This window comes from Chlorocebus sabaeus, chromosome 14, assembly GCF_047675955.1.
Source record: "Chlorocebus sabaeus isolate Y175 chromosome 14, mChlSab1.0.hap1, whole genome shotgun sequence".
Taxonomy (NCBI): Eukaryota; Metazoa; Chordata; class Mammalia; order Primates; family Cercopithecidae; genus Chlorocebus; species Chlorocebus sabaeus.
The window spans coordinates 26,741,964-26,764,804 of record NC_132917.1 but is presented as its reverse complement, the minus strand read 5'-3'; the positions used below and the strand labels follow the sequence as shown (position 1 = coordinate 26,764,804).

The 22,841-nt window shown below is 50.6% G+C and overlaps 2 protein-coding genes and 2 non-coding genes across 10 annotated transcripts; 1 reads left to right on the top strand and 3 right to left on the bottom strand.

Moving 5' to 3' along the window:
- Nucleotides 1-1,663: 1,663 nt before the first annotated feature.
- Nucleotides 1,664-2,969, top strand: OST4 (oligosaccharyltransferase complex subunit 4, non-catalytic). Its single transcript, XM_007971186.3, has 3 exons — nucleotides 1,664-1,840; nucleotides 1,974-2,111; nucleotides 2,722-2,969. The coding sequence occupies exon 2, from the start codon at nucleotides 1,975-1,977 to the stop codon at nucleotides 2,086-2,088; it is 114 nt and encodes a 37-aa protein (XP_007969377.1). The 5' UTR covers nucleotides 1,664-1,840; nucleotide 1,974; the 3' UTR covers nucleotides 2,089-2,111; nucleotides 2,722-2,969.
- On the bottom strand, nucleotides 2,839-22,152 carry AGBL5 (AGBL carboxypeptidase 5). Of its 7 annotated transcripts, XM_073022873.1 has the most exons (17): nucleotides 21,992-22,151; nucleotides 21,185-21,315; nucleotides 19,581-19,841; nucleotides 19,188-19,359; nucleotides 18,704-18,867; nucleotides 17,962-18,139; nucleotides 17,516-17,694; nucleotides 16,626-17,082; nucleotides 15,968-16,137; nucleotides 15,227-15,362; nucleotides 14,051-14,253; nucleotides 13,247-13,461; nucleotides 5,806-5,958; nucleotides 4,693-4,805; nucleotides 4,345-4,391; nucleotides 3,732-3,865; nucleotides 2,839-3,350 (listed from the first exon to the last, which is right to left on the bottom strand). In XM_073022873.1, exons 3-16 carry the CDS (start codon nucleotides 19,793-19,795, stop codon nucleotides 3,817-3,819), a joined length of 2,451 nt encoding a protein of 816 aa, XP_072878974.1. In that variant the 5' UTR covers nucleotides 19,796-19,841; nucleotides 21,185-21,315; nucleotides 21,992-22,151; the 3' UTR covers nucleotides 2,839-3,350; nucleotides 3,732-3,816. The 7 variants fall into 7 exon arrangements, with proteins under 7 accessions (XP_072878974.1, XP_072878971.1, XP_072878972.1 ...); XM_073022870.1 differs by lacking the exon at nucleotides 4,345-4,391 and having other exon boundaries at nucleotides 21,992-22,152; XM_073022871.1 differs by lacking the exon at nucleotides 4,345-4,391 and having other exon boundaries at nucleotides 21,185-21,270; nucleotides 21,992-22,152.
- On the bottom strand, nucleotides 21,450-21,522 carry TRNAA-AGC (transfer RNA alanine (anticodon AGC)). Its single transcript has one exon. It is a non-coding gene; the product is annotated as a tRNA-Ala (tRNA).
- On the bottom strand, nucleotides 21,859-21,948 carry TRNAY-GUA (transfer RNA tyrosine (anticodon GUA)). Its single transcript is given in 2 exon segments — nucleotides 21,859-21,894; nucleotides 21,912-21,948. It is a non-coding gene; the product is annotated as a tRNA-Tyr (tRNA).
- Nucleotides 22,153-22,841: the final 689 nt, after the last annotated feature.

The following is a 22,841-nucleotide window of genomic DNA, read 5'->3' as shown; positions in this document are numbered from 1 at the left end:
TCAGGTGATCCACCCACCTTGGCTTCCCAAAATGTTGGGACTACAGGTATGAGCCACCATGCCTGGCCAGTTTCCTTCTTCATGATTCTGAAGGCCCCTTTCGGCTCTGAGAGTCTAGAATACTATGCACCTGGGTCAATTGGTTTTAAGCACTTCCAAGGCTTTCTTTCATGTCATTTTCAGTCTAGAAAGTTTAACTTCCACGGCCGGCCTAAAGGTAGAGCTTATTTTTAAAAGGGAGGGCTAGTTCTGATTCAACAGTAGACCCAAGTGTTTGGTTGGACTTGGATCTGCTTCAAATTTCCAGGAGACATAAAGCATAATGATGTGTAATCCTTAAGACCTAGACCCTTACTCTCCCAGAGGGGAGCTGGAAACAGACTGCTAACTGAGAGAGGCATAAGGGAGTACCTGTCTGGGGTTTCACCAGTGTTATGTGGAGGGGACTCGGCTTTCTAAATATGAAGCTTCTGGGAAATATTGAGTGGGGGCTGGTGGTGAGGTGGTGGTGAGGTGGGGGGAGGCCACGGGAACTACAGACTACTAAAGGCAGGGCTTATGTTTAGGAGTCACCGGGCTGAAGCCCTGGGGGACAAACTGTTGATGGTCCCAGACCAGGGAAGCCACTTTGGGATAGTGCATCCCCAGCTCAGTGCACACGGGCGGCAAACTGGTCCCCTGTCCCAAGCTCATAGCATCTCCTGTAGAGTTTTCTTTGGCTCCGAGAAGCAGAGGCCTCCCCTGAGCCCTGGCCCCCCTCTACCGCAAAGCAACTGGCTTCCATTACCCCTGACAGCTCCAGAGCAACAGCCCAGCCCCCGGCCCCGGCCTGGCTCGGTGCCGTTCCCTTTTATGGTGAAGTTGAGAGAAAGCATGGAGTGAGGGGGAGAAAGTTCTGGCTGGGCAGAGGCTTGGAGAGTTCCAGGGTGCCTCTCCCCTCGCCAGAGACCCTCGGGTAACCCGCAGCCACCGCTCTTCGTTCTCTTCGGCGACCTAATCTGTTCTGAACCCAGGACCCCTCTTGCTTGTCCCAGCCCTTCCTCCCCTTCTCCATTTCTCCCCTTCTCCCTCCCTCACATCCGGGGGGTGATTTCCCACTTGGCCGAAGTCCCACGGTTTGGGTTTTGATTCCGGGAGGGTCCGCCCTATTTCCGACGCCCAGCTCCGGGGTTAGCGTGGAGGGAGGGAGCCCGGCTAAGATCCTGGTCAGATCACAAAAGGCAGGATGGTTCTACTTGGTTGCATGTGGGTCACAAAGGCTGGCGCCGGAGAAAGGAGCACCCGGCAGCCCCCGCCCTGTCCCCATTCTACAACGCCTCCCACTCCTGTCCCCGCCGCCCGAGCCAGGGAGAGGGCACTGAGGGCAGGGCCCAAAGGAAGCACCTGGTTGGGCCCGGCCGGGAAGCGAAGGGTGGGCAACAGTACCGAGGGCCGGGGCCGGAAGGGGGTTGGAGTATCACGCCGGCCCCGCCGCTGCACCCTCGCCCCAGCCCACTCCTCCGCCCCGGGGAGGCGGCCACCACGGCTTCGCTAGCCGCTTCCCGAGCCAAGCCAGCTGCGACCAGCTGTGCCGTGCCCGGCCCAGGCGCGCGTCCGCGGCCCCGCCCCACCCCCTACGGCTGGACCTCCCACCGCAGGCGCGCCCGTGGCCCCGCCCCAGTCGCGGCCGTGGGGCGCCGCGCGGAGCCGACGAGACGGTGGGGCTAGAGAGGCCGTCCCGACCGCGCCCCCCGCCGGAAGCGGCTGGTTCGGGCCTGAGTTGGCGCTACGAAGTTCCGGTCCAGGTCTCCTACCTCGGGCTTGTTCGTTGGCGGCGTCGGAGCCGAGCCGGACTAGTCAGGTGAGAGGCACGCAGGCGCCGTCCCACGGGCTAGTCCCGCCGTGGCCGTGGCCGGCCCGTGGGGCAAGGACGGGTCCTTGCGAGGGCGAGGAGTGCGCCAGCCCGCGCGGCTCAGCCCCTGTCTCCTCCGCAGGATGATCACGGACGTGCAGCTCGCCATCTTCGCCAACATGCTGGGCGTGTCGCTCTTCTTGCTTGTTGTTCTCTATCACTACGTGGCCGTCAACAATCCCAAGAAGCAGGAATGAAAGTGGCGCTTTCTCCGCCCCAGGTAACGGCCGGGGCTGTAGCGCCCAGCCCCCAGAGCTGAGTGGCGAGGCCGCGCCAGGGGTAGCAGGGTTCGAAACTTCCAATCAGAAAGTGTCGGGCCAAGCGTGATACAGTCCAGAACTGGTCCCCTTTATCTGCACAGAGTAGAGAGCGCGCTGTCCCCTCCCTGTAAACTGTTCCCTGCTAGAATGGGAGTGGGTTTCCTAACCCTCACAGCCCCCATCTTGTCCTTAATAGGTAGATGCCCAAGTTGGGAGTATAGTTGTAAGGAGGCACTGACACCGGTAGGAACGAAGGTACCGAGGGTACCATCCAAGTATAAGGATTTGGGTTCTTAAATAGCTCCCACTTTCCCCAGGTTGTTTAGACCTTATTTGGGCAGAATGTTTTTGGTGAGGGGGTGACAGATGTAGAATTCTGTTTCCATGTTCTGAGGCCAGGGGTTGGCTGCTGACCGAAGCTATAGAGAAGGAAGCGGGGGCTTTGGAGCCAGCCTTAAGTGTGGGTCACAAGTATAAAGGGAATATGGATAGACGTTACTTTCCTGAAGGAATCCCCGGAGGAAAGCTGCAGCATTTTCCTTACCTCAGGTCTTTCCCCCTCTTTTCTAGGGTTCCAGGACATAGTCTGAGGCAAGATGGAGGGTATGAGGGGCCTTCACACTTCACTTCATCCCTTCTACCCATCACAACATACAAAGCAACTACACCTGGATTTTTCCAAACAACTTTTATTTCCTCAAAGTCTTCTTAATCCTATGGAACAAGAAGCTGCCACTGAATAGGGCCCAGTATAGGGGCTTGCTTTTCTACTCCCTCCCCCCAATATAAAAATATAGATTTTTTTTGTGGTCCCAAAATCTTGTGCTGTGGAGGGAAGGAAGGGGTGGCAGGTCCCTGTTTTGTTCTGTCTCAAGGTGCTGCTCTTTAATGCTTTGGACAGCGTGGCTGGCATTCCAAGGACTTAACGGCTGTCACATGGAATCAGCGGCCTGGAGGGGAACTAGCATATTTCCCACGTGTTACCCCATCTTGGGGCTATATCTTGGGCTTCAACATAAAGGCATTATCAGACCCGGGGAGAAATAGTGAGTGGGGGAGATTTAGGGACAAAACAAACCTCAGGTTGGCCCAAGGGACCCCCGCTGTAACAATTCCAGGATGGGGAGTCAGACAGACTACAGGATATAGGAGAAAAGGCAGGGGCAGAGCGGGGCCGTGGGGGCCTGGCCTGAGGCAGCCTGCAACAGAGAAGAGAGAGGAATCAGGACTATGAAAACTCTGCTCCTCTTCTGTTCTGCTAACCAGGGGCTGGGAAGTGAAAGAAGTGAAGCAAGATGAAGATGGGTAAGGATGGCAAGTTAGTTACTGCACAGTGGTCTCTTGCTGGAACCAGCCAGCTCCTAGGCCTTAGGCCCTAACTAAAAGTTGTTTTCCTTTGGATTGAAGACTGTGGCCATGGTGGGGGAAAAAAAAATCAGGGACTAGATTCTTAATGAAAGTACATTTAGTCTTTGTGCTCAAAAGGAGTAGGGAAGGCAGAAAATTATTCTGAATGACAGAAATGGGAATGAGGGGACAGAAGTGAGGGGTGGGGTGAAGGACTGGACCCAAGTGCTCACCCTGGTTTAGCAGAGCAGGGTCCCGGCTCCAGCTCACTGCTCTCCCTGGTCCGGGGGGTAGGGGATGTGGGGCCTGAAGAGCCTTTCATCCCTCTGCGAGTCGGCGGTGAGCCCCGGCCCAACCTGGGCCTAGCCTGTGTGGACAGGGTTTGTGCTGAGAGGCTAGATTCTTCCATGATGTTTTTTTGCTTTTAGTTTGCTTCTAGAGTTTCCATGCATTAGAGTGTTGTAGTATAGGGATCAGTAGAGGTACTGGGACATTGAATTCTAGCTGAGAGGGTGAGGCACGATAATAGCCAGAGAAGTCCTGGATTCAGTCCATGACTGTGCACTCCAAGTCTATAACTAGGGGTGGCAAACAGATCCAGCATTTAACCGCCATGGCTATACCATGACTAAGGTCTGGGTGAGTAGAGAAACACTGTGTAGAAAGATAGTGAGGGTTGGTAGACCTCTCTCAGAGCCCTCTATGCCTCAGCCCCTGCCAGAGCAGTGTACACTTCACCCATCCAGTCAGCTTCTGCCTGTACTCAACTTTACCTAGCATGGGGATCTGGACTGAATCGGAGTTGGTGGCAGGGCTGTTCCTAGCAGCAGCAACCAAATGTGTTACCTGGGGAATCCGGGACCCCTCCTGGCGGAAACTCTCCTCGGGCAGGTCTGGGCAGAAAGAGAGGAGAAGCTAAGGGCAGGGGCAGGGAAAGCCAAAGCTAGCAGGCTGAAGTTGGGGTATATCTGGCAGGGACAGGTTGAAAGCAAGCAAATGACCTGGCTGATGGGGATGGTGGAGGGCAGGAGGGGGACTGGACAGACAGGCACTCAGGCACCAGAGAAGCTCTCTGATGTGGCCAAGCGTAGAGGCAGTAAAGCAGTGCTGAGCATTTTCCCTCCCACTACCCAGAGGAACAGTGCCTTGCTGGGTTCTGCCAGAGTAGTTGTGCTGAAGACCCAAAAATATTACCTGCAATCGAGTCTTGATGCAGGGCATCCGAGCTCCAGTCCCTAGCAGACCTTTCCCGATTATCATGACAGCCTCTGGTTTGTCCCCGGAGGACAAGAGTGAGCAGCCGCTCCCTAGGGAACAGAGGAAACTGATCAGGGTAGGGGTCACAGAGAAGAGGAGGTAACTTCCAAAGGATCAGGGTTTCTCAACCTTGGCACGTTGACATTTTGGGTGGAATAATTCTTTATCGTGGGGAGTAGTCTTGTGCATTGTAGGATGTTTAGTAGCATTCTTAGTCTCTAAACAATATATGCTGTTTCCTCATCTCCCCCCTCAGTGCAACAACCAAAAATGTCTCCAGATGTTGCCTGGGCAGCAAACTCACCCCTGGTTGAGGCTCTAGTCTGGTCCAAGGGGTGGAGCAGCAACTCCAGGCTAGAATCGGAATGCACCCAAGCTTAAATCCTGTGTCAATTTATAGACCGCAGGGCCTACCCCAATCATATGTTTAGCATTTGAGGATCAAGTTAGCTCTACCCAGGACTGTTGGGTTCAGTGCTACCCACTGAGGAGAGTAGACAGGTTGGCAGTAGGGGTCTTTGAGTGAGGTAGAACATGTTGGACTACAATCTTAAAATCATTCCCATCCATTTCTTTATATAGCTGGGTCTGTAATTTAAAAAAGAAGAGATAAAGGCCTAAGTTTTGTGTGAATGATACGGCTGCACACAACATTTAGCAGTGTTGACAGGAGAAAGACCTGTCATGCTTTTTTCATTCTCCTGTTTTGTCTAATGTTGCCCAGCTCCTGGAGTGAGGGAATTTGCATAAGTAGCACTTTGCAGGTAGACAAAAAGTCCTCAGGTTCCTCAACTGTAAAAATGAGGATTAAATGAGATTAAATGTGTAGAGCAGTGCCTGGCACATAGTAAATGTTCAATAAATGTTAACTATTGTTTTATTACATAAAGACTAATCAATTCCAGCTTCCTATACAAAGGCACCAGTGTTAGAGGTTTAGGATACCAAGAGGATTACTGATGCCCCTGGTCTCCCAACTAGGCTTAAAGAACCTGGGCTGGCCACGGAGGAGGCTGGCAAACCCAGATTTCAGTGGCAGTGGGTACAGACCTGGTATGTTGAGTGAATCGGGCAGTAGACAGGAGCCCAGCTTGTGTGAGGAGGCTGGGCCAGAACTAGTAGGAGCTGGGGATGGAGCAAGGCTGCCTGCAGGGCGATGGGTCAGTGGCTGCTGCCGCCGTCTCCTGTCCTGGCTTCGGGGCTCTGAGTGGAAGAGATACAAGCAGATAAAAGGGCAAATAAGTGGGGCACTATGAGGCAGCCTTCACTGACTTGCTGGCTTCCCTGGTCAAAAGATGCCATTTTTCAAGCTTGTCATCAGACCCGCATCCCTCTCCTGAAGTAACTATTAATATAAGATGGGTAGAAAGATCTACTGTTTATTACAGTTATCCGTTCTCCACCAGCCTTCATCCTGCCAGTTTGTTGTTGTTGTTGTTTGATAAAAGGTTTCCACTCTGTCACCCAGGCTGAAGAAGTGCACAATGGCACGATCATGGCTCACTGCAGCCTCAACCTCCCAGGCTCAGGTGATCCTCCTACCTAGCCTCCTGAGTAGCTGGCACTGTAGGTACACACCACCATGCTCAGCTAATTTTTGTTTTTTTGTTTTGTTTTTGAGATGGACTCTTGCTGTGTCGCCCAGGCTGGAGTGCAGTGGTGCGATGTTGGCTCACTGCAACCTCCACCTCCCGGGTTCAAGTGATTCTCCTGCCTCAGCCTCCTGAGTAGCTGGGATTACAGGCGCGTGCCACCATGCCTGGCTAATTTTTGTATTTTTAGTAGAGACGGGGTTTCATCATGTTGGTCAGGCTGGTCTCGAACCCCTGACCTTGTGATCCGTCCACCTTGGCCTCCCACAGTTCTGGAATTACAGGTGTGAGCCAGCACACCCAGCCTAATTTTTGTATTTTTAGTAGAGACGGGGTTTTGCCATGTTGCCCAGGCTGGTCTTGAACTCCTAGGCTCAAGAGATCAACCCACCTTGGCCTCCCAAAGTATTGGGATTACAGGTATGAGCCACCGCACCTGGCCCAGTTCATTCTTTTGGCAAATAAGTTAGTGAGCTTGGCTAACACAGATTTCCTTGGTTCCCCTCTTACCACTAATTGCTTCTCTTCCAGCTGTTCTTCCTGCCCCTTAAATGTCACGTCTTCCCCCATCATTCTGTCCTTGAGCCTCTCTTGCTCTACTTACTCTTAAACTCCCAAGTTAGTCTCTAGCCCTTTTCTCCTGAAATCCAGCTCTAATTGTCCACTGGAAATTTCTTCCCAAGAAAGTCCCCTTGACAAAACAAAACTCATTCTCTCCCTTTCTTTCATTCTCCCTGTCTTCAAGCAAAACCCAACTGCTAGAAACTTGTTTCATCTTCCTACTCCTCCTTAGATTTGCATTTGTATAATCAAATCCTACAATTCTATCTCTTCATTCACCTGACTTCTCTTTTCTTTTGGAGACAGGGTCTCACTCTGTCACCTAGGCTGTAGTGCAGTAGCATGAACACTGCTCACTGCAGACTTGACCTCCTGCATCCCAAGTAGCTGGGACAACAGGCGCATGCTACGAAGCCCAGCTAATTTTTAAATTTTTTGTGGAGATGGAGTCTCACCATGTTGCCCAGGCTGGTCTGGAACTCTTGGGCTCAAGCGATCCTCCTCCCTCAGTTCCCAAAGTGCTGGGATTACAGGTGTGAGCCATTGCACTGGGCTTGAAGATCTTCTAAAGGATGAAGTCTAAACTTTTGAATACTACACATTCAAAGCCTTGCCCACTATAGTTCCAGTGTACACATCCTTAGTAGGATGCTGATTTGATTCTTCGTACCCTCTGCTCTAGACCCTATGGCTATTAGTTGGGTGTGGTTCCTCTGGAACTGTTACCTTTTCTAATGAAATCGTGACCATCTTTCATGTACCATCTCAAATGTTACCTCTCTGAAGCTTACTTGACCATTACAGGCAGCATTAATTGTTCTCTCCTCATTATCTTCATTCTTTGTTTGTGTGGCTAGTAGTTTATGGTTTCTGTTTAATTAAGTTAGTATGTGTAAAGTACTTACAGGCACAGAGGACTCAATAAACAATAAGCTAGTATTTTTTCTAACTGGAACTTGAGTTTCTTGGGAGTAGGGACTTTGTTGCCTCTAACACTATATATCACAGTGCCTGTAAAATACTGCCTGAAAAACCAGAGACCTTTATCAATGTTTTGTTTACTTGAACAGCAGACACCCACTATACACCATGAGCTGGATCAATCATCTCTGGGAGTCTAAAGCATACAGTTATATCCTTTGGGGCAGCTGTCTCTGGTCCACTCATGTCTAGAGACTTAAACTACTACAAGTTCTGAAGGGTGGGGCCTGGGGAGGCAGATGGTAAATGGATGGGGTGGGGAGGCTTGCAGCTTTGGCATGTCCTTCCTCATCACAGAGGAACAGCAGGTGCCAAATGCTCTCAAACCGATGGGCTATTAACTTTTCATAGAACTGAATTCACCAGAGGTGCCAGCATGCCAACTGACCGTTAATAAACGTGTTGGATATGAAAATCCTGTAACTTAAGAAGTGACAGTAACTTCATCTTCCCAGCCACACTGGGAATTAGCAGGCAGTGACAAGAATACTTTTGAAAGGTCCAAGCCAGGTCAGGCATGGTGGCTCACACCTGTAATCCCAGCACTTTGGGAGGCCGAGGCAGGCGGATCACCTGACGTCGGGAGTTCAAGACCTGCCTCACCAATGTGGAGAAACCCCGTTTCTACTAAAAATACAAAAAATTAGCTGAGCGTGGTGGTGGGCACCTGTAATCCTAGCTACTCCAGAGGCTGAGGCAGGAGAATCACCTGAACTTGGGAGGCAGAGATTGCAGTGAGCTGAGATGGGCTACTGCACTCCAGCCTGGGAGACAGAGTGAGACTGTGTCTCAAAAAAAAAAAAAAAGGTTCCAAAACAAAATGGTAAAAAAAAAAAAATCTGAATGGAAAAAAACCTACTTGTATGAATAAAGAAGAAAGGGAGAGATCTCAGAATGGAAGCTACTATGAGGAGATATGCTGGGTACCAATTATAGGTTAAGACGGTGGTCAAGAGTCAAAAACGCCAGGCACAGTGGCTCACACGCCTTGGGAGGCTGACGCGGCTGGATCACTTGAGTCTGGGAGCTTGAGACCGGCCTGGGCAACTTGGCGAAGCCCCGTCTCTACTTAAAAAAAATTTAGCCAGGTGTGGTGGTGTGCACCTGTAGGCCCAGCTACTAGGGAGGCTGAGGCTGGAGGATCACTTGAGCCAGGGACACAAAGGTTGGAGTGAGCTGTGATCACACCACTGCACTCCAGCCTGGGTGACTGAGTGAGACTGTCTCAAAAAAAGAATCAGAAACAACCAGATGTTAGGGGGCTAGTGAGAGTTGGCACAGGTTGCCAGTAGGATAACAGAAATCGAGACTTGTGGCCATAGTCAAATAACCTAAAACATTAGCTACCACCAATGACAGAGATAGTCTAGGGCCCAAATCCAAGTAATTCTGTGATTAAAATGGATGTCAGGATGATGTCCAGTTGACAGTGCACAGTAGGCAGAAATCATGAACTTGATAGAGGAAATAGTTTAGATAATTTGAGAAACATCTACACACAGAGGCATGTTGAAACCGTATTAAGGGACAAACCTTCACCCTACCCCAGGAAAGGGTAAAAGCAAGCGAGAAAGAAAAAGCAAGAGTGCAAGAGTGACGTGATCAGCTCTGCTTCCAGGGGTTATGAAATGGTATCTTATGGTAACCAGCCAGATGTTCCATTTTGGGGGTGGTAGGATAGTACTGGGCAAAGGTCTGAGAGGTCTGAGACTGACCTCCCCTTGAATTAGTCAGAATGGGTGTTCTAAGGTCTCGCCATTTACAGCAGCAGTTATTTGACTTGTGCCAAGACCCTGTGTGTCATCCTCCCTGAACATCTTTGGAACTGTCCTTCCATGTAGCACTCCAGATCTCAGTGAATCCCTGGGACAATCACAGACCTGATTTATGTCCTCTGAGGGGTAGAAAGGTGAGACAAGCATTCATTTGGTTCCCAACTTCTTGCTTTTTATTCATTCAACAAATACTTGCTGATCGCTAAGTGCCAGGCACAGGACTAGGTGCCAAGGGCATAAGTACACGTGTTAGGAGACACTTCCTGAAGCTTTTGTTCACAGTGCAAAAAGTAGCCTTAAAGCCCTCTTAATTCCTCTGTCTTCTACTGAATCCTGCCACTTCTCTTTCTAATACTTATCTCTCCTTTCCAGACACTGGTACTGGCTCTGGTCATCTCACCTCCCGTTTCCTGTCCAATATGTACAGTTCATAGACAGTGTCTTACACAGTCTCAGGTTTATTCCCATTCGTAGACATAGACAATTGTTGCCATTGTCTCAGTTAAGCTCATAATCCTTGTTCTGAAGACATTTCAGCTAATTCTCTCTTCACCTAATCTCCTTGGTGATGGGCTTGGCCTTTTGCATACCCACCTAGATATACATGTTTTTTGTCCTCTCCACGCACTAGCTCTGTTCCTGCTCCTGGCTGTCCTTTCGCCCTCTGGGAATGTTTCTGTCAAACTATTGGCTACCTATTTTTCAAATTATTTCTTAACTGAACATTATTTGGTTAATTACTCTTGTGTTTATCTACCACAGTAGTTCCCCAAACCCCCAGGATGTTTACAGTGTGTGTGCACTCTCATGTTGTATTTACTGTCCTGTTTCCCCTATTAAGTTTCAAGTCAATCAACCAGGAATTACTTGGTACTGACTGTGCATATTTTCTATTGGTAGGGGGAAGTAACAGAGAAATAGAATACATGTCCTTCACCTCAAGGAGCTCAATGCAGTGTTGTGCATTGGAAGCGGGGCAGGGAGGATGTCAATAAAATAGTGATTAAAAAGTGCCTAGCCAGGCGCAGTGGCTCAGGCCTGTAATCCCAGCACTTTGGGAGGCTGAGGCGGGTGGATCGCCTGAGGTCAGGAGTTTGAGACCAGCCTGACCAACATGGAGAAACCTGTCTCTACTAAAAATACAAAAAAAATTAGCCAGGCGTCAAGGCGCATCAAGAATCACTTGAACCTGGGAGGCGGAGGTTGTGGTGAGCCGAGATTGTGCCATTGCACTCCAGCCTGGGTAACGAGTGAAACTCCATCTCAAAAAAAAAAAAGCCTAGACGGGCACAGTGGTTCATGCCTGTAGTCCCAGCACTTTGGGAGGCTGAGGCAGTGGATCGCCTCAGGTCAGGCGTTCGAGACCAGCCTGGCGAACATAGTGAATCCCCGTCTCTACTAAAAATACAAAAAATTAGTTGGGCATGGTGGTGGGTACCTGTAATCCCAGCTACTTGGGAGGCTGAGGCAGGAGAATTGCTTGAACCCAGGAGGCAGAGGTTGCAGTGAGCCGAGATTGCACCACTGCACTCCAGCCTGGGTAACAGAGCGAAACTGTCTCAAATAAAAAAAAAAAAGAGGGGCCTAGAATATTCCAGTGACAACCTAGAAAAGGCTCTTTACTATTTCCCTTTGTAGTGAGGAAAGAAGAACTTAGGATGCTGATGAAGGAATTCCCAGGAACTATGAGTTAAGAGCTAGAAGAGGCTGACCAAAAAAGAAAGAGGTTGGGTGCAGTGGCTCATGCCTGTAATCCTAGCACTTTGGAAGGCTGAGGTTGGTGGATCACTTGAGGTAGAGAGTTCAGGACCAGCCTGGCCAACGTGGCGAAACCCCATCTCTACTAAAAATACAAAAATTAGCTGGGCGTGGTGGTGGGCGCCTGTAGTCCCAGCTACTCGGGAGGCTGAGGCAGGAGAATCGCTTGAACCCAGTGGGTGGAAGGTTGCAGTGAGCTGAGATTGCACCACTTCACTCCAATCTTGGTGAAAGGGCGAAACTCCGTCTCAAAAAAAGAAAGGAAAAGAAATAGAAGAACTTTATGTAGATTTACCATGGGAAACTAGGCATACTGGAGCATGAGAAGATATAAGTTGCAATAGCTGTGCAATCTTGGAGAAACCATTCTTAAATAGCCTCAGCTTCCTTGTTGGAAAAATGGAAACACCATCCATCCCATAGGGTCCTTGTGAGGATTAAGTGAAATTTATATATGTGATATTATCTTGTTCACTGTTAAATGCTGTGTAAATATAAGGCATTATTATTACTTTATTTTTCAAACACAGTGCACAAGTGTCCTTTCCTGATGAAGACAGACTCTCAAACAATGGGGCTTGGAATACAAGCAGATAATCAAGTTGCCTGTCAGGGATAGAATATTGGTCACAGCTGGTAAGGACCATCGCCCTGTCCTCCATGGCTTCTCTTACTAGCAGTCAGATTTACACAGCCACTGACACAGCACGTCAGGTCTGTACCAATAGCTAGGGTGCAAGCTGGGAAAAGCTAACAAGGATGAATATGCTGCAAGACTTAGCCCCAGCTGACAAGCCTCCATACTCTGGGCAAGATTTCTGTAGTGCAGAGGCCAGTACAATATTGATTTGTGGTTTAGCATATTTCCAGAAGTGGCACTACAACAATCTCTTCCCCTTTGCAATCCAGGTTACCCCCGTTAATTTCCTCTTTTTCCCTAAAGGCCCATCTGTTTCTGGTATATAATTTTGACCCAGAATCTTATCAGGCAGGGTTTCATTAGGCAAAACCCAGCGGGGTAGTAATGGACAGTTAAGCAACTGTGCTCACTGCTGGAAAGAGCTAGACTGCTGCATTTTATACCTAGAAAAGAAATTGTCTGCAGTTGTTCCATTTTTCTTTGGAAGAGTTAGAATCCTTCTGATATCACTTTCTTTTCTTTATTTGAGGCAGAGTCTTGCTCTGTTGCCCAGGCTGGAGTGCAGTGGTACGATCTTGGCTCACTGCAACCTCCGCCTCCTGGGTTCAAGCAATTCTGCCTCAGTTACCTGAGTAACTGGGATTACAGGTGCGCACCACCATGCCTGGCTAATTTTTGTATTTTTAAGAGAGACAGGATTTCACCATGTTGGCCAGGCTGTTCTTGAACTCCTGGCCTCAAGTGATCTGACTGCCTCAGCCTCCCATAGTGCTAGGATTACAAGCATGAGCCGCTACTGTGCCCGGCCTGATACCACTTTCTTAGTGAGCTCTGAAGCCAGGAACAATTTTAGCCCATAAAGACCACAGATAAGATTCCCCATCATTCTGTAGTGCTGCAATTTGGATTCTCAGGACATTCCCTTAACTGAAACTTCCCTGGCTCCTAGCATGCACTGAAGCCCAGATACCCACACTTCCCCCTCTGGCCACACACAATACCACTCTGGAATCATGCCGCAGGGAACACCAAGGTCGTAGGAGAGGCCACAGGTTCTGCTACAAACTAATTTTATTGATTCACCCCTTGGTCCTGGGCCAAGAGTATATCTTCAAGCTCTTACTTCCCCCAGCAGTGTCCCAGACAACCAAACACATGTTGCAGGGGCTCCCAGACTGGCTTACCTCTGACGGGGCCCAGCACCCGGTGGGTGACCTTTTGGGTACTAGAGCCCAGGCCTGGCAGCCCTGCAGGCCGACTGCCATGAAAAGGAAAGCTGGGGGAATTCTTCATCTGTGGAGAATTTTGTTGGCTGCTGCTGCTACCACCAGCACTTGTGCCAGTGCTAAAACTTCGTGCCCGGCTCAAGGTGTTTTCGGAGCAGGAAACAGGCAACCCACTGCAAAGAAGCAGATGCCAGTTAAACCTGGGCCACGAAGGTTGTGTCCTAAGGCTTTCCCTAGGATCTGCTGCTCAGTAAAGCTTCACCTCTGGGGTAAAAAGGTACAGGGACCCATTCCAAGGGAAAAGTGGGGAATTCATGTCCGTGGATGAAGTATCTATCTGGGGAATACCAGCTAATCTCAAAATGTCATAACGGCCATCCCTGAGCAGCTTTATCTCCCAATGAATTTTCCCCCTACTGCCTTGGCACTGACCCTTGAACTCCCTTCAGTCAGTCATTCACAACCGTTGGAAGCTGAGGCCTGCCCCACTGCAATTATATTTGATTTTGTGCAGGGCTCTGCAGCAGTGAACCCCTAGCCTGATACTCAGATCTCTTAGATGTATGTAGCTCAGAGTAAAAGGGAAGAGGATCCCATTCTCAAAAAATAAACTAATCTTACTAATTTTAATTTACTCTGAAAATATTTGCCATTTGGCACTTTAAGGAGGATGGAAAAGGAATATAAATCCCTTGGAACTCCTAGCTCTAGAGCCCTGTCCCACTGTCCTACCCTTTCTCCCTCCTATTTTGCTGGCCTTACTTGTGACTTTTGGGTGGAGTTCGAGTGCCCCTCTTCTTGCTGACACCCACATTCAGAGTGCTGCTTAGGCCTCGGCTGTTGCGTACATGTTTCAGCATCCAGGCCCGAAGATTAGTAAGGCTGCTGTGCTCTGACAGTACAATACGGGGCCACGGATTACATTCCGCCATGTCCAGAGCTGCGATGGCCATAGCTCGTCCCACCTGTGGGGTAGTCCAGTTTGGCTCAGCATGCTGGTCCTCCCATCCAGGCTGCTACCTTGGGGTGGGTACACAGCACAGTGGAAGAGAAGGAGGGGCCAGACCTATAATTTGCTCATTGGATGCCCTAACCTTTGTGCCCAGGCTGTTTATTACAAATGGATTTGGAGCTGTTCCCTAAACTACCACCAATTTGGGGACCCTCTTCCATTATGAGGGGCAGGGTGTGTCCTTTCTTTCTGGCTGGCACCATGAAGGAATTCTCCTAGCAGGAAAGGGGTTTGAATCCCTTCTGTAACCTGCAGCTCTTTCTGCTCTATTTTTTTTTTTTATTTTTTATTTTTGAGATGGATTCTTGCTCTGTCGCCCAGGCTGTAGTACAGTGGCGTGCAATCTCAGCTCACTGCAATCTCTGCCTCCCGGGTTCAAGTGATTCTCCTGCCTCAGCCTCCCGAGCAGCTGGGACTATAGGCATGTGCCACCATGCCCAGTTAATTTTTGTATTTTTAATAGAGATGGGGTTTCACCATATTGGCTAGGCTGGTCTCGAACTCCTGACCTCAGGTGATCTGCCTGCCTCAGCCTCCCAAAGTGCTGAGATTACAGCCATGAGCCACTGCAACCAGCCAGTTCTATTAGGATAATGGGAGTCAAGACCACTGCAGTCAGGGTGCTTTTGAGCCCAGGAACTAATAAACCCAATAGAATGAGAAAGACAAGCCCAGAGGCAAAGAATCTGACTCAGAGGTGCTAGGGGATTCTCTGTGATGTGGGGTCAGATATAGTGCCTGTTCATCCTTTCAATACTATTATAGTCATAGTTATGCTCCTGTTAACTGAGGAAAATAACCATAGTGGTGAGAGGGCCATAGTGATGAATATCTCTTCAGAGGACCTTACAGTCAGGCATTAGGAGTGAAGGCCTTTCCAGGCTATAAGGTTTCTCCCTTTTCCCACTTACACCATGTATTCATACCTGCTCAAATAGTTCCACAGTGTATCTGGAGGGGAAAGCCGGCGGGGGAGGGGGGCTGGCACGCCCATTGTCATGGCAGGCAGCAGGGATGCTGTTTACTGAGCGTCCAGTGTTGTAGTTGCATTCAAGTGTGTAGCTAAGACATAAAGACCTTTATCAGTGTCCCGCCTGAACAGATACCAGGACAGAACCACAGAGAACACTTTATGTGATCTAAGGAGGCAATCACTTGGAAAAAAGTGAACACAAATGAAAGTGCTAATAATCCACAGCAACTAGCAGCTGACCCTGGTACTGTATCATATACCCAGGGAGTCCCCCAAAAATAGAGTCCTAGACTAAAGACAATAATGCTAATTGTGAGGTTCTCTTTTAAGAAGACTCAGGTGGTCCCCTCCCTCTTAAACACCCTGAACCGGGTGTTGTTTTCTTTTTTTTTTGAGACGGAGTTTTGCTCTTGTTGCCCAGGCTGGAGTGCAATGGCGCGATCTCGGCTCGCCACAACCTCTGCCTCCCAGGTTCAAGCAATTCTCCTGCCTCAACCTCCTGAGTAGCTGGGATTACAGGCATGCGCCACCACACCCAGCTAAGCTGTTTTCTTTAGGGAAGCTATTTCATCAACTATATCTCAGCTTCCACCCAACCTGTGGATTATCCCTGAGGCTTTGTAGATTGCAACACGGCCGCTTCCCCTTCTTTAGGGAAGCTATTTCATCAACTATATCTCAGCTTCCACCCAACCTGTGGATTATCCCTGAGGCTTTGTAGATTGCAACACGGCCGCTTCCCTCTTTAGACTGGCCATCTCTACGGTCTCGGGCATACATATTCTTCTCTGAGAAATTGCAGCCCTGGAAGTCGAAGTGGGCTGAGTTCAAGGAGATGAGCTTTGGATACAGCATGTTTTCCACCTGTTTGGGGAAGAAAAGTCAACTCAGAAGGAGAGACAGAAGGGACAAGGGGCAAGGAAGAGATGTCAAGTAAGCGACCGTGTGACTTAATACACAGCAGATACCATCACAACCATTAACAGTAATCAGTGCTGCTTGAATTCTCAGTTTGACATTACTTCTAGGTGTTGGGAAGCAATTTTTTTTTTTTAAAGCTTTTAGCTTCTTCCCTCCAACCATGCAAAATTTTCCTTCTCTGGATTCCCAGACTATAGCGAAGACTATAATGCAGTTAGCTTGACCCTTAAAAAAAGGTCATGATGTAACAATTGAGACATAAGCCCTCTGTGCCATCTCTTCTTGGCCCTTCAAAGCTTTTTCAGAGGTAGTCTACACAGGCCTTCCTGCCAGAAGGCTACCTAAGGCTATCTTCCCTCTGTTCATGGCCCAACCCCACCTCCTAACCTGCAACATTTTGCACACTCACATGACATTCTTAGGACTCCCACCTGGGTGCTCTCATCACTAAAGCTGTTTCCGTACATGAAGCAGCCCCTTTTGGAAGCATGTCCATGCAGGTCCACATAGTAAGCAACGCCACTCTCTTTGGGGGGGATGGTGTCAGGGGCTGGCTCTTCAAGCGCTGCAGACTGTTGTGGCACAATCCACACACTGTTGAGCTTCTGTTCTGCTGGCTCTGTTTGTTTCCAAGCTTCAGCGTTATCCATGTCAGCTGAGTGCCCACACTGAGCTTCATTTTGGAGATTGTTGGCTTTCTCCAGGTCAGAAACAGGAGCATCAGGAGGGAGACAGGGACTGGGCTGGTGCTCAGAGGAACTCTGGGAGTTCAGACGAGAGTGCACATGGTGGTAGAGAAGCACAGCTTTGGCCCCATAGATGGCTGGGTGCAGGACAGCATCAGGCTTCAGGTACTGACGGTTCAGATTCACTCCACGTGAGTCTGTGCTGTAGGAAAACAAGGACTGAAGCAGGTTCTAGAGGACTGGGCCAGTGAAGGAGACACTAGTATAGATGAGGAGGAGACCACAGGAGACTGACTTATCAAATGTGAAACTGAAGCTGCATTAGGAAAGAAAGAATTGAAGACAGGGCCTCTCTTTGATCTGCTGTCACCCTTACCCCATAGAACCCTAAGGAGCTTCCTCAGGGTAGCTGCCTCCACCCAGATGAGCCTGCAATCATCCTAGTTTGGTTCCTTTCTGGGAGTGCCACTAGATATGATCTCATGCTTTCTCAGGAAGATGAGATGGGCTTGCCTTTATTAGGATGCAAGAGGACTGGGAACACAGGGGAAGCCAGAAGGCTGACAGAATTTCACTGAGATGCACGGCATGAGGGGGAATGGGAACAGTCCAGACAGGCTGGGGAAGCCACTTACCGGTAGTGTCCCCGAACCACACCATCAGGGTTCAACATGGGAATCAGCTTAAAGACGAAGAGGCGACGTAGGGTTTGGGCCCGGGGATCATCAGGTCGGAGGATGAAGTCCAGAAAGCCATTGAAGACAAAGCTAGATGGAGTCTCCCCTGGGTGTACTCTACTGCTTAAGAAGAATATCTGAGGTAGAGAGGAGAGCAGACATTAAGTCAGTTACACTATAGTTCTACTTTGACAGTATATGGGGGTTGTCATGGATGAGGCAGGAATAGCTGCTGGATTTCCAGTTGGCTGAGTCTGCAAGTGGAGCAGGGGCCATCACCCTTGCCACAAGTTGCCGGCAGAGGCCGTGTCCAAGATGCCTAGAGATAACATAGTCTTTAGCTATCAACAGTACCTGATGCTAGACAAAGGCCAAAGAACTACCTTTATGCTATTTCCACTCACTCTCTTGCCTGCGAAACGGAATGGTCGAGGGGTGCTGGTATCAGGAAATAGCTGCTCTAGACGGGGCTCTCGATCTTCTCGAAGGCCATGGCAGGAAGTGATCGTCAGCAGATCTACACGAAGTCCATCCAGAGAATAGCAAAGGAGCTCCCGATGGTAATAGATGGTATCCAGGGGGCTACATGGAAAAAATAATTAAGCCAGGAGAAGTCCCTAAAGTCCTAGTAAGAGGTAGGCCTTGTCACCAGTCCAGGATTTGCAAAATCTGGTCCTTCACCTAACCTTTGGGGCCTTATAGTCCCTCCCAATGTTAAATGAGGCTAACGATTTGAGTGGGCTTACATTGCCAGAATGAAGAGTACAGGACAGGGTGAACTTGTTTTTCCCCAGTTTGTGCCTTCCTAGAATACTTTATGTAGTTGGAGTTGTTCTCCGTGGGGGCAGATAAAAAAGGTGTACTGAGTCACATAGTGCTGGCTAAACTCTGGATAATTGATGGGAGCTGGGCTAGTAAGAGGTCTGAACTGGGCAGGTGAAAGAGTAGAAGGCAGGTGTTGATATGCTGAGATCAGGGTCATACAGAAACATAGTTTTCAAAGGTACCCGAAGTCCTGTCTGTACATTCTATACAAAAAAAGACTGATGAAAGTTTGGTTCAGAGCTCTAAGGGCAAAATTCCAGATGTAGTGGAGGTGCTGTCTGATCCAGGACTGTGTGGCAGGAGTAAGAATGGGGCTGGCACCTGCTATGGGTAGGGTGGTTCTCCGGAAAGCGCTGGTCTAGCTGGTTTAGCAAATCCTGGCAGTCACTGTAGGAGAAGGGGTAGCAGAAGGCGAAGAAGGTGGTGGCCCCACGGCCCTCCAGGAAACGGTGAACAAAGGATAACACAAACTGTGTCTCTGTCATCTGAGGAGCAGAGGAGGAAGAGGAAGGGGCAACATGCCATTGTCAGAACTGAGCTCCTACTGGGACCACCAGGACCTGACCTCACACCCTTATCACCTTTACCAACTTCCCTCCCTCTGACACTTTCTATATGAAAAGGGGCTCCTTCTAGGCTTCCTGAGGCGGGGGCTCATCTTGGACTCCAGCTAACACTGGAGAAAAAGCTGATACTTAAACCTGTTGTCCCACCTGCCTCATACTTGTATCAAGGACAAAAACGCTTTACTTTCCTGTCTACTTTTAGCACCCAAGTCTTTCTTTCCTCCTCATGGAGAATTTACCTCAAAGGTGGGCCGGTCTCGAATGCGTTCCCAGCGTGGCCGGGTGGGCAGTGTGCGCACAAAGGGGGCCATGCCCTGGGAATACAGCTTGCTCTGCTTGTTCATGTTCATAATGTTGATCTTGATGAGTTTTCCTGGTGTTCCTCCCCGGACGCTGAAGTAGAACCATGACCTGAGGACCAGAGTAAGAGAGAGGTATGTGGAAGGGTTGGAGATAGGATCTGTGGGAGAGCTGGAGCCAGCCAAACTGGGACAGGGCTATTTGGCAAGGAGAAAGGAGGGAGGACGGGTCAGAAGAGGACAGGTAGCATGCTGCTATGAACAGGAAAGGCAGAGGGCTAACTGAAGCATGGGTTTTGAGCCTTCTTCCACCCTCCATTTCGTTCCATATACCTGTTCCCATTCTCAAATTCCGTTTCAGCACAGTCTGGTCGGGTCCACACATTGAATTCATAGTCAGGGGAAGAGGCAATGCCACTGGTCAGGGCTGACGCCCCACCTCCTACCCCTTCCCCATCACTGGACAAAGATTCCACCTTCTCCACGTGGGCTAGATTCCCTGAATCAAAGCGAGAACTGAACAGCAATCCCCCACAGCGCAGCTCCATGGTGGGGCTGGGAAAGCATCCTCTTGCCCCGCTCTGGCCCTGAGAGCTGGGGAAAAACAGGGTTAGATTAAAGAGGAAAGGGAAGAGTTTTCTGGGTATCTCTGGATAAATAAGAGCTATTCTTAGGGAGTGCCCTATGAAACAAAAGGCTCTCTCCGTCTTAGAAAACACAGAAGTGGTCGTCCAGCAAAGGCCAAGAGAGAGCAGCACTCTGTACTTCAACACTAAGGGTTGTAAATGACCTAAAGGGACTACATTTTACTTTGGCTTGGTTGTTCCCAAATAAAACACAGTGGCTTAACTATGTTGAAAAACACTAAACTGTCAGCTGCTTTGCAGCCCAAAGATTAGAGAGTATAATCAGAGAGGTCGGATTTCCCAAACCTAGCCAAGATACACTCACCACCATACATGGCCACCTTTAGAGATGGGCCGTTCTGGATCTCTGGCTCTGCACTCTCCAGCACAGAGCAGAGAGAGAGAGAGAGAAACGGAGGTTCTCAGTGTAAATGGGTAGTCCTCTCTCCAGCCTCTGTCCTCAAGTACTGAGCGGACATTCTCGTGTTGCTCCCCGAGCCCTGTAAGGGCTGGTTCTTCCTTTTTTGTTCCTACCTTATGCCTAGTATGGAGGAAAATTATAACAGCGTGGCCTCTGCCAAGCCAAAGGCTACTGGGCTCACCTAGCGACAGGAGCTCCATTCCAGCCAGGGCATGGGGATGTTTCCAAACCCTTCCGCCCCGTAAGCACTGCACCCTGCGAAAGCTACCCTAGTAGTTGTGGATGAGTAATGGGTGTTCTGAGCACCCCTAAAAGAGATGGGCTGCTAGAGTACCACTCGGGGGCAGGAGGCTGGCTTCTCCACCCTCGACTCGCGGGGAACCGTTCACACCGAGCGGGCTTGTCCTGGGCAGGGTGGGACTGGGAGGCATGGGAGGGGTCGAGACGGACTCCCAGGGCAGGGGGTTGGGCAGGGAAGGCCTAGGAGTCAGAGGTGAGGCCACGGAGCTGCGCGGGGTCGGCACCGCGGAAGCCAGGGAGGGGGACGGGGGCGGGGGCGGGGTGGCCTTCGAGGGGCTCTGGCTGAAGGGGCTGAGAGAAGGGGGCGGGGCCGGGGCTGGCGAGGCCCGTAGTCCGCGCAGAGCCCCTCACCTCTCTCCGGGCCGGTGATCCCGCTCCCTCTCCCGCTAGCGAGGCCGCACCTCGGGCCCCGGCACCCGGGCCCTACACCCCGGCCCCCAAAGACACCCGAGCGCCGCGGTGCCGGGACCCCGCTCTGCCAGGAAACAAGAAGTCTCTCGCCTATTGGCCGCGGCTGCAGCTGGCGACCCGCCCAGTAAAGCTCACTACCATTGGTCAGCTCGCAGGATTCCTCGCACGTTAGTGGGTACCTGAGCGAGTGTCGTTTGGGGACTGGTGGCCAGGCGCGGCCGGAGGGTTCTAGCGGCGTCTTCCCGGAAGACGGTTAACGGCCTGCCTGCCAGGAGGCGGGAAAGATAAAGTGGCAGAAGCTGGGACTCAACTGCGAAATAAAAACATCGTGTGAAGCTCCTTATCGCTTAACAGTCTTATATCTCTAAAATGAAACACCTTGCCCACTTCGCTGGGGATCCCTCCATTTTGTGTTCTCTAGTGTGAGGGACGCAAAATGCGGAGTGGAGGATGCGGGCATCGATCCCGCTACCTCTCGCATGCTAAGCGAGCGCTCTACCATTTGAGCTAATCCCCCGCCTGCTGCTTGTTTCCTTCCCTTTGCCTTACAGGTTCACTGCACAGTTCACTGACCAAGGGATCAACCGCAGTACAGGAGATTTATTTAGCATAGTATCATCCATATGCAAGATTCTAAAAATCAGGCATATAATTGTGTGCTTAAGCAGAAAACCTTATTCTAAAACACGTTACCACATTTACACTGAACGCACAAAGAGCGTTACGGTATACTACATACTACTGTGAGTCCTTTGGTCTAAGAGCAGTACTCATGCTAAGTCACAAGAGGCCTCTAAGCCTTTCCCCTTACAAGACAATTTAATTAAATTGAGGCTAAAAATGCTACACGAAGTCCTTCGAGCCGGAATCGAACCAGCGACCTAAGGATTGCCACTGTTCCAACCACTACAGTCCTCCGCTCTACCAACTGAGCTATCGAAGGCTCCGCTGCCACAAAGTGGTGCTGACAGCCCTCTAATACTTACCACAATCTCATCCGGTCATGACCACTGCCTTCTCCCGCTGAAGGAACCTGCCGGGGCCTCACAGAGCTGAAGAGGCCGGACTCCCAAAAGCAAGGAAAGGAAGCTGCCCAAAGTTCGGGTTCTCAGCCCAGAACGAAGGCCACACCGGCCCTGAGCTTCCCGGCTTTTTAACAAAATGCTCCCAACGCCCCGCGGTGGTTTCTCCAGGATCGCGAACGCGGAGCCCGCCGCCGCCTCCTGGAGCTCCGGGGCAGCGCTTGTGCCGCGGTGCCTGCACTCACAGGAGCTTTGCAACCGCGACGCGCAAACCCTGCTCGAGAGCCCATGGGCCACTTTGGCTGCTCCTGCTCCACATTTCCCTCGGCTTCTCCGGGCGTGTTCTCCTGAGGCGAAGGACATTCGCTCGGCCAATTAACTCAGGTTTTGTCAGGCTCTATCCATCCTGACCAGTGCAAGAGACGGCGACCGCGGGACGCTGCAGGCTTCCGCGTGGCTCAGGATCCGGCCGCGCCAACCCCCATGGGCCGCCCTGGGATCCGGGCCTGGCTGCGTGGCCCGAAGGCTCGGGGAGGGGGCTACGCGCCAGGAGAGGGCGGAGGGGCTGCAGCACAGGCTTTCCTGCCCTCAGAAGCACTCGCAAGCCTGGAGGATTCCCCTGCGGTAGACCTGGGATGGTGAGGGGCACGCGGCCGGTGGGTCCCTGAAGCCTCCGAGACCCATGTGAGGTCGGGATCTGGGCGGCCTTGTAGTGCCGGGCACAGGCCACTGGTCTCCCTTGTGCGTTTTTGCACAGGTCCGCTTACTCTCGGAAATCTTGGGTTCCCCAGGGCCGAGGAAGGTCTTCTGCCCC

Excerpts from the sequence above, each read along its gene's own strand:
- OST4 (XM_007971186.3), top strand. The coding sequence starts at position 1,975 with ATGATCACGGACGTGCAGCTCGCCATCTTCGCCAACATGCTGGGCGTG.
- AGBL5 (XM_073022870.1), bottom strand. The coding sequence starts at position 19,795 with ATGGAGCTGCGCTGTGGGGGATTGCTGTTCAGTTCTCGCTTTGATTCA. Across the intron at positions 18,868-19,187 it reads GAGACCGGCCCACCTTTGAG|ATGACAGAGACACAGTTTGT; the intron begins GTAAATTCTCCA and ends TCTGCTCCTCAG. Across the intron at positions 18,140-18,703 it reads AACCACCCTACCCATAGCAG|CCCCCTGGATACCATCTATT; the intron begins GTGCCAGCCCCA and ends TTTTCCATGTAG.